A 10,195-nucleotide genomic window follows, 5' to 3' on the forward strand; every position below is an offset into this window, starting at 1 on the left:
TAATCAGAAGGGGACAAATTACGTACAGTTAGTAAAAGGAAAGGACGTTAAAAAGGGCATTGCCCAGAAGTCACAAAGGCCTCCAGGTAGTAAAAAGCACCCAGGAGGGAACAAGTTTTTTTAAGTCCAGGACTCAGACGATGAAGGAGGGGGCCGGAGCCCCTGCCTCCAAACATCGCCACAGGAACCCTGGGAAAAATTGAGAGTGGGGGTTCCACTGGTGCCCACCTGCATGGACAGATGTGGTCCGTTGGGGGACCCTTCGCCGCAGCCCGGGCTCGCCGGCACTCAGCGAGCCAGGCAGAGGGCTGTGGCTCCCTTGGACTGTTGAGTTTTTAAAAGGGCTCTCCTGCCCTGTGTGATGAAAGCTCAGCAGGGGATTTGTGAGCCTGCAATCAGACAGACTTGTAAACTTATATTCACTGATCTGGGGTTCCTAGGAATGGTGTCTGGATCCCAGACTTCGGACTGATGGTAAAGCCCTTGTATGAGGCCCTTAAGGGAACAGCTTATTACTGCCCCATTCTGGGTTTGCCTGACTTGTAAATAATATGAAAATCAGGGAATAAGCCTCAGAGTCTTAGCATAGATGCTGAGAGGCATCCCACGGCCAGTGACATGTTAAAGCCGCCACACAATATTGTGAGAAGATGGCCTCCTCGATACATTGTTATTAAAGACTGTGTCTATTCTCGATCCTGCCACCGTTTTACAACATGACTGTTTAGAGGTTCAGGAGACTGTATTCTAGGCTGGATGGATCTGTCAGATCAGCGGACACCAGAACAAGATTGGGGTTTTCTCACTGGTGGAACAGCTTTATGGACAACGAGGGCCTGGATGTGTGGTGAGCACAGGAGTGACGCTGCCACCTGGGACTTCAGCCCAGAAAGCTGAGCTGCAGTTATCAAGAGGAAAAAGGTAAACGTTTACATGTTTTTACGATTGTACGTGCTTATAGTGCCACTGAAAGGTGTCTCCTGACAGCAGGAGATAAGAATATTAAGTGTGCCACTGAAATGATGGCCTTGATGTGGGCTGTGGCTGAGCCCAAGCAGGTGGCCAACATGGTAAAAAGAAGTCAGGCCACTGGCAGAGCTGCTAAGAAGGCCAGTGTTCTCTAGGCCTCGATACCCTAGCTAGATTTAGACCTCCTTTATAGCTAAAGACTGGGACTCTGCCATTGGGATGGCACAGCTAAGTGGACACAGAGCTATCATGGACTTGTTCTCCAACTTGAACCTTTGGTTTGGCCTCCCTCTTTTGAGGCACCTACACACATTAGAGGTGTGCTCGCCTTAATGGATTTGGTGAGACTTCATCCTGTGTGCAACAAACTGTTTGTATGCTCGAGGTGGTCCAAGGACAGAAAGGCAACCCGCTGCACAGGGAGCCCAACATCTGGGGTCCCAATCCTTTTGATGATTGACAGTTTCACTTGGTATTAGTAGATATCTTTTTAGGCTGGGAATGGACAGAGCATCTAAAGCTCCAAGATGGGCCCCTACCAGGAGCTGCTGGCCCGGAACAGGGCCTTTGTTGAGTTCCTATACCAGCACGGAGCAGGAACAAGGCTCGGAGGACGACAGGATGATGGACATCAGCAGTCCAGGGAAAGAGGCCAAGCAGGTAGAAGATGGCATGCTGGTGATGGACACTGGACAGGCAGCTGCAGAGACAGCTCAACAGCTCCTCCTCCTACAGTGAGGATGTCAACAAGCACCACAGCAGCATGGCTGAGCTACAGAAATCTGAGGCCAAGAAGGAAAAGACCTGGAAACCAACAAGGCTCAGACAGCCCCATTGTCAACAGGACCCAGGAGCCCAGGGAACCTGGGTACTTCACAAGGTGTCTACTCCATGGCAGTGTTGCTTCCTGAGGTCTGCACCTTGATCTCCTGCACAATGTCCTGTGGCCGCCCATGAACTGCAAGTGGAGCCTCAGTAGGAACCTGGTGAGCCTTTTCCACATGGTGGACTCAATGGTCCCACAGGTCATCAAGATGTTCGCAGGCTCCCCTCCTCCATACAAAGCGAAAATGGACACGCTTTTGAATCAGAGATAACTCAGCAAGTAAACAAAGTCTACATCAAGAATACGATGCAGAAAAGTAGAATAGTGTATTGCTGTTTGTCCCCCTCTGGAGAAGGATATCCCTCAGAAGCAAGCTTGAGTTAAGCCCCTAAGAAAGAGTTTATGAGAGACCCTTCCTAGCACCCCAACGTAAGTATGGCAATATAACCATGAGTAAAAAAGAGGGTTAAAGCAATATGCCCAATGAGTGGGTCAGGCACTACCCGTTATATATGAGTTTGTCTTTTTCAGGTCTCCATCCCAGTTGGAAACAGAAGTAGAACAGACCCTATGAAGTGCCTCTAAGAGCTCACCCCTCCTTGAAGTTGTCAGAAATGAAACCTTGGGTCTATCATACCACAGTAAAGAGGTGTCCCATGGAGGAAGAGAACCAAGCCCCCAGTGGAGGGGCCAGCCTTAAGGCCATCTAAAGTAACTGTTTAAGGAAGAGGAAAAATGAAAATGTTAACATTTTTTTTGCTAACTCTTCTTTGATTATTTGTTCTGTCTATAGGACAGAGAGACAACTCCTTAGTGAGAATTTCCCCAAGCTGTCACCTCTTCTGTTGACCTGTATTTGTCATCTGTGTGATCTCTAAAGTTGCAGAAGCTGGTCTCTCAGATCACCTACAGGGTGCTTTCCTGCCCAGCCCTGTATCAGGCATTGTCTACAAGGCGACAGTCCGTTTTGCCTTGCCAGTCCTCGCTGTTGTAGTTATTGCTTATGATTTTTCTCTTCTGTTGTTGTAAATCTTCTGCCAAAGTTTTGCAATGACATACATAAGTATAAACCTTCCATCTAAAACATCGCCCCCACTTCAGCAGGAAGTAGTCTGATGACTGCATCACCCCTCTTCCCATAGGTATGGAAGCATAAAATTGAGAGTGGGGAATATGTAGCAGGGAATGGCCTGGGGGAAAAAAAAAACCGCAAAAATATTTTCTGTCTCTTTGAAACTTCCCCCACTCTGTATGAGAAGTGAAAACTGCCTCCCTGTTTCAGGCCAGTGGTAGGCAGTAGCAGGGAGAAGACCTTTTGTTCCTATTTCAGGTGGCACCAGACCCCCAGGTGGGCAGCTGGTGAAGTTCACAGGCTTTGTCTTTGGCAGAGATGGGACGATTACAATAGTTAACCACAATAGCCTAGAACTGAGGGGCCCTCCATTTAAAAACTCTGTATTTCTGCCTAGGTGCAGGAAAAAATGGATTTTCGGATGATAGTCTGCCTTTTTCCTCCTTTGCCGGGAAAATAATGAATCTCTTTCCTTCTCTTCAACTACTTGTCCTTATTCTTCTGATTTGGCCTCACGGACAAGTGCCGAGCTTTTGGTAACAGCCATGGGCTGAAGCCTGGACTCTGCCAACCCAGGTCAAATCAAGATATATCCAGACACTCCTGGTGCTATTTATTATACAAAGGCAAATCAGTTGGGTAATGCAACTCCTCAACCTGGAGACCTTGACCTCTGCTGATTCTAAAAAACAGGAAGAAGGTCTGGGCTCAGCACCCCGAGGTGTGGCTTTGCAATGATAAGGTGGGGCTGTTCTGCTTTCCGGCGGAAATGTTTACTAGCTGGGTGCCAAGCTGCTCACAAAGCACCGGGACACACGCTTCAGTGTCCCTTGGAGCATGGCAAGATGAACAGTGGGGCTCAGGAAGCCCTCAAAACCATGAAAGGCTAGGAAGGGTGCTTCCTGGCCCAGGTCTAATGTCTCCCCCTGGCAGACACAGGGGCCCCACCCATCCTGAGAGCCTGGGCCTGGGCCCCACACCCGAATGCCAGGAAAGTTTGCCCCTGGGTCTGCAGGCAGGCTCTGGGTGCTGGGCTGGCGGGGGCCTGCATGAAGGTGTGTGTACCATGTGTGGTATGGTCTGCACCCGCTGCAGCACCAGCCCTTCTGGTCCTGTGCCCCTCACCCCGCCTCCCTTGGCCACACCTGCCGTGAGTTTCCTCTGGGTGTCGTTTTCTTTCTGCTCTGGCCAGCTGGGGTTGTTGTCAGTGGTTGGTGTCTTAGGGCCAGGAGAGGTCTGAAGAGACGAGGAACCCGGAAGCCCAACCCCTGCCTTGCCTCTCCCCTAGCCCACCTCCTGCCAGCCTTGCAGCCCAAAGATTAGGAGTCCAGGGGCCCAGGAGTCCAGAGCCCAGGAGAGGGAAGAATCTGAGGAACACAGAACCGTGAGTGTCACCCACACTCCATCCCCCACCCTCCTATAACCACTCCCAGGCCCTGGGCCCCACCCCAGAACCCCCACATAACCTGACTTCTTCCAGTGTCTCCCAGTCCCCTCCTGGCCCCTCACTCCCATGACTTTTCCTACCATTCCCTTCCCCGACCTCCAACACCATGTATTGGCAGATGCCCTGGGGTTTCCAAAACTGGGTTCTGAATGCTGAATAGGAGTTTATCAAGCCAAGAGGAGTGATCCCAGTGGGAGTCTCACAGTGGGAGATGGTAGGGGACAAGGAAAAGCAGACCACTGTTCTCTGCCTGCCTGATGCCCCTCACTACACATCCACCTCCCCTGCGCCCTGAACATCCCCCAGGCCCCCAACTCTGGGTCAGAGATGGCCAGCAGAGCCCACTTGGGCTATTACTTGGAGCTACTGAAGGAGGAGAAGCTGAAGGAGTTCCAGCTTCGGCTGCACAATGAAGCACTCTTCCGGGGCTCTTCCGGTGCGATGGCAATTCCACCAGAGAAGATGAGTGGCATGGAGGTGGCCTCACATCTGGTGGCTCGGTATGGGGAGCAGCAGGCCTGGGACCTCACCCGCCACACCTGGAGGCAGATGGGCCTGAGCTTGCCCTGTGCCCAGGCCCAGGAAGAGGAGGCCTTGTTGTTAGGTGAGAGGACAAAGGGCCCCTCTGCCTGCTATAGTCTGCTGGCCCTGTCTACTCCCCCCAGGGACTCCACCACCACCAATGAACCCTCTCTTCCAGGTGAAGCTCTGGGCAGTGACTTGGGACCACCCCATCAAAGGGCGGATCCAGGCCCCAGACTAATCTGGAGCTGGGGCACCCTTGCTGAGTCCCAGAGCCCCACCCCCTCTTCTATTCATGTGCATTCCCAGGCCCCCTTGTGGTCCTCACAGTGCCTGGAAGGGGAATGCTGGGAAAGGTGGGTGTGGGCTTCGGGCCCTGCTCCCAGGGGAGAGCGCTTGCCTGGCATTGTAGTTACAGGCACAGACTTGGGAATCAGGCAGAGGCAGGTTCCAGCCCTGGCACTACCACCATGAGCAAATCACTTTACCACTCTCTGCCTCTATTTCTCCATCTACAAAGTGGGAGAGGAAGAGCCCACCTCTTTGGGCTGTGTGAGGGTTAAAAGAGCTAATCCCTGTTAAACATTCAGCACAGGGTCTGATACGTAGTAAGTGCTCAGTAATTGAGAGCTCTTGCTACTATTGTTGCAGCTGTTGTCATTAGTCCCTTTTGCCCAGCAGTGTCTATCAGAGCATCACTCTTCAGAGGAGCCCATGGAGGAGACTGCGGAGGGCAGCAGTGGGTTCACTGGTTTCTCCTGACTGCTTTTGGTTGAGACAGAAGACCTGCTTAATACCAAGAACCCTGGCCTCAGTCTCCTGGCTCCTATCCCCGCCACTCTGACACATCCCCAACCTTTCCATCTCCTTCCTGCAGATGACTTCCCCCCATTCCTCTCCTCCCCAAGTGCTCCCAACCTGGGGTCCCCCAGCCAGCCACCTCCACTGCTGTGCTGAGGTTCTGTCGCTCTGAGTCCCTGGGGCACCCCAAGGTCTCAGAAAAGAGAAGGATTTCAAGATGGCTTCCTGATGCATCTGGACACCCATTCGGAGGTGAGGCTTGCTGAGCTGGGCTGAGAGCCTGGGGTACGGCTGTGAGTCAGCCAGTGGGTGTCCACCTGAGCGAGTGTGTACCTGCATGGGGACCTGGAATGGGGGACAGCAGAGGAAATGTGGAGGAGGCAGGATTGGGTGGTGAGAGCAGCAGGCCTCAAAATATCTTTCAGGGACCTGCCAGTGCTGAGATTATATCCCTCCCCATCTGACGGATGGGGAAACTGAGACCCATGTAGGTCAGGTAGTAGGTCTCACCCAACTGGGTACCATGTGTGTCATGGTCCTTGCCTCAGCAGAGTTCAACTCACAATCCTTGGGGTCAGGGTGGTCCAGATGTACAAGAGGACTCTGTTCTCCAGATGGGCCCCAAGAGGGAGCCAGGCTCATTTCTCAGCCCAACCCAGTTTCCTCACCAGACTTCTCTTATTTTGGTCTCTGACATCCTGAATCACCCCGGCTGCAAACCTCAGCTACACCCTTGTCTCTTCCTCTGTTCATGACAGCATCAAAGTTGTCACCTCTTCCCAAAGCAGAAGGTCCAGAGAGAGCAGCTCATTTGTCCAAGCTCCCACAGCATTTAGTAGCAGAACAAGGGCTAGAACCTGGAACAATCCATTCCTGGTGCAGTGATTTTCTCCTCACCCTGCTGCTGCTTTGTGACACTCCCCACCTTGCCCCTTTCTCTTTCCCTTCCTCCTGCGTCCATTCTCACCTCTCCCACCCCAAGGCCCATGTTCCTCCCACTGCATGGCAAGAACACACCGATGTCTGCAGCCAGTGCAGTGTGTGGCTTGGAGTAGGTGCCTAAAATAGTTATTGAATGAATGGACAAGTCTATTCTATACCTTTCTGTTCCATCCTTCCCTCCCTTAGGAATGAGAGAAAGATACCAGAACAAGAAGAGAGAGAACCCCTGTTCCACACATTCCTGGGAAAATGAGAATTTGTACCAAAAATTCACACAGCTGCTACTTTTACAAGGACCTCACCCCAGAGGCCGTGAGTCCCTGGTCAGGGGAAGCTGGCATCACGACATGGTGGAGAAGCAAGGACGTTTGATTGAGATCAGAGACTTATTTGGCCCAGGTCTGGGAACCCAAGAACCTCGCCTAGTCATACTGCACGGTGCTGCTGGAATTGGGAAGTCAACACTGGCCAGGCAGGTGAGGAGGGCTTGTGAGGAAGGCCAGCTGTACAGAGACTGCTTCCAGCATGTCTTCTACGTCAACTACAGGGAGCTGGCCAAGAAGCTGAGTCTCACTGAGCTCATCACAAAAGCCTCGGCAGCCTCTCGGGCTCCCCTTGGAGAGATCCTATTTAACCCAAAGCAGCTGCTTTTCATCCTGAATGGTGTGGATGAGCCAAGATTGGTCTTGAAGAAGCAGAGTGCCAAGCACCGTGTGCACTGGAGCCAGTCACGGCTGGCTGGGCACGTGCTGCTGGGCAGTTTGCTGGGGAAAACCATACTTCCCAAGGCTTCCTTGCTGATCACCACTCGGACGACAGTTCTGCAGAAGCTCATTCCTTCTCTGGAGCAGCCACGGTGGGTGGAGGTCCTGGGGTTCTCTGACTCCGGCAGGAAGGAATATTTCTACAACTATTTCACAGATGAAAGCCAAGCAATTAGAGCCTTTGGCTTGGTTGAGTCAAACAGAGCAGTCTGGACCCTGTGTCTCGTGCCCTTCGTGTCCTGGCTGGTCTGTTCTTCCCTGAAGCAGCAGATGGAGCAGGGGGAAGAACTCACACTGACCTCCCAGACAGCCACGGGCCTCTGTCTGCGCCACCTCTCCCAGGCTCTCCCAGCTCAGCCCCTGGGGCCCCAGCTGAGGGGCGTCTGCTCCCTGGCTGCTGAGGGTGTCTGGCAAGGAAAGAGCCTTTTCAGCCCAGATGACCTCAGGAAGCACGAGTTAGATGAGGCCATTATCACCACTTTCTTGAAGATGGGTGTTCTTCAAAAGCACCACACCTCTCCGAGCTGCAGCTTCACCCACCTGTGCTTCCAGGAGTTCTTTGCAGCAATGTCCTGTGCCTTGGGGGATACGGAGGAGAGAGGTGAACATCCTAACTGCATCGGAGTTGTGGAAAAGTTACAAGAAGCATACAAAAGCCATGACGTGTTTGGGGCACCAACCACACGTTTCCTATTCGGCCTTCTAAGTGAGCAGGCGGGGAGAGAGATGGAGAGCATCTTCAACCGCCGGCCGTGCCTGGAGAGGAGGCGGGAGCTGCTGCAGTGGGCCGAGGCGGAGGCCCAGGGCCTGCAGGCCCCGCTGCAGCCACGCTCTCTGGAGGTGCTCCACTGTTTGTACGAGACTCAGGATGAGGAGTTCCTGACACAGGCGATGGCCCATTTCCAAGGGACGAGCGTGTGTGTCCAAACGGACGTGGAGCTCCTGGTGTTCACTTTCTGCATTAAATTCTGCCACCACGTGAAGAGGCTTCAACTGAATGAGGGTGGACAGCACAGACCCACGTGGAGGCCCCCTGGGGTAGTCCTGTGAGTATCCGCCCCCTCCTCTCTCCAGCCCCTCTATTCGTCCCATGGGCCTGAATGTCCTGAGCACCGAAGGCACTGTCACTGGGCCTGCTCACCAGTGACTCCTAACTGCACAGTCTGACCACTGTTCTCTGTCCATGGTGGGACAAGTCCTGCTGGTTCCAGAGAAGCCTGGTGGGGCCCTGCCTTGAGCTGCGGCCCTTCTCCGACCCCGAGGACGGCCACCCGCCTTCTCTCCTGGACGCACTCCCCCTTCACACTGACCTTAGCTGCCCCCACACTCCCTGAGGATCCCACAGCCCACCTGCCCCTGCTCCTCTCTCCACGTGCTTTCTCTCTGAGCAATTGCTCACTCAGCTACTCCAGGAACCCCCTCAATGACATGAACATTGGCCCTGAGATCTTCCCCCACCACCTCAGAATCAATTTCTGAAAGGAAGCCCCCTATTTGTCTCTCAAAAACTGACTTCTTTGTTTGTGTCAGTGGTGCCACGATTGTCCCAGGCAGTCAACCTGAAACCCACCCTCTGAGCACCCGACAACATCTTTCGCTAATCATCCTCCAGCCCAGCAATGCTGAGAACTTCCCCATCCGGCTTCCCCTGCCTCTGTTGCACTGTTGACCATAGTATTGGGATGTGTCTATCTCCCCCTTTAGATGGCTCATTCCATAAATACTTATTGAGCACTAATTTTATGCCACGCCTTACACATCACAGATTAAAATGCACAATCCCTGACCTAAGGAGCTCAAAACCTGGGGGAGAAAACAGACATTCACCCAGTAATGACAGTAGAGTATGATGCCTTATTAAGGTACGAATACATTATTATGTGTATTATGTATTACCGTCAAGGTTCTATGGTGGCCAATGGAAGGGAGTGACCACTTTCCTAAGGGACCAGAAAAGAAAAAATTCTCAGAGGAAGAAATGTTTGATCTGAGTCTTTTATTTTCAGATTTTTCAAGTTTTCTCTCACAATAAAACTCATGTTCATTGTAGAAAAATAAGGACAGATAAGTAAGCAAAAAGATGAAAAGTAGCATCAACTAGAATTCCATCACTCAGAGATGACTACCGTTAAGAACTGATGGCCAGTTCTCAGAAGTCTAACACTGTTTTTTTCTACGCACATTTCTGTGGCAAAATCGAAAAACACCATACATTTTATTTCACATCAGCTTTATTTTCTTCATATCTCAAGGTTACCTTCCTGCGTTAGGTAGTCTGATACAACACCCTTTTGAATGACCACATGGTTTTCCAGAGGGAAAGTGCCATGGAAATTTGTCCATTTCAATATTGTTGCCCATTTTAGGTTGTTTCTGGTTGTTCATGGCTATAAACATGAAGTAAGGCTGGGCTCAGTGGCTCATGCCTATAATACCAGCATTCTGGGAGGCCAAAGCAGGAGGATCACTTGAGGTCAGGAGTTCGAGACCAGCCTGAGCAAGAGTGAGACCCCATCTCTACAAAACAATAGAAAAATTAGCCGGATGTGGTAACAAGCATCTGTAGTCCCTGCTACCCGGGAGGCTGAGGCAGGAGGATCTCTTGAGCTTAGGAATTTGAGGCTACAGTGAGCTATGATGACACCACTGCATTCTAGCTGTGTCATAAGCAAAAATAAAATAAAATAATAGAAAATAAAATATGTGAAGCAGGCCATGAAGGACCTGGATACTGGTGTTGCAAGTGGCAGTGGCCTGATGTGGGGCCTTCACAAGAGTCCTGAGCAGGCACAGAAGCAGAGGCCGGATGTGGGGCATGAGGAACCAGGAATATCAGGCCAGACCAAGAGAGC

The 10,195-nt window shown here is 51.8% G+C and overlaps 1 protein-coding gene across 1 annotated transcript in view; it reads left to right on the forward strand.

The window, feature by feature from the left end:
- The first annotated feature begins 5,877 nt into the window (after positions 1 to 5,877).
- LOC105816975 (NACHT, LRR and PYD domains-containing protein 1-like) overlaps positions 5,878 to 10,195 on the forward strand; it is a 128,703-nt gene continuing 124,385 nt past the window's right edge. Inside the window, 2 exon segments of the mRNA XM_012652563.1 lie at positions 5,878 to 5,889; positions 6,766 to 8,389. Coding sequence (XP_012508017.1) covers positions 6,768 to 8,389 — 1,622 coding nt within the window. The 5' untranslated portion in view covers positions 5,878 to 5,889; positions 6,766 to 6,767.

The sequence above is a fragment of the Propithecus coquereli genome, unplaced genomic scaffold (genome assembly GCF_000956105.1).
Source record: "Propithecus coquereli isolate 6110/MARCELLA unplaced genomic scaffold, Pcoq_1.0 Scaffold390, whole genome shotgun sequence".
Classification (NCBI taxonomy): domain Eukaryota; kingdom Metazoa; phylum Chordata; class Mammalia; order Primates; family Indriidae; genus Propithecus; species Propithecus coquereli.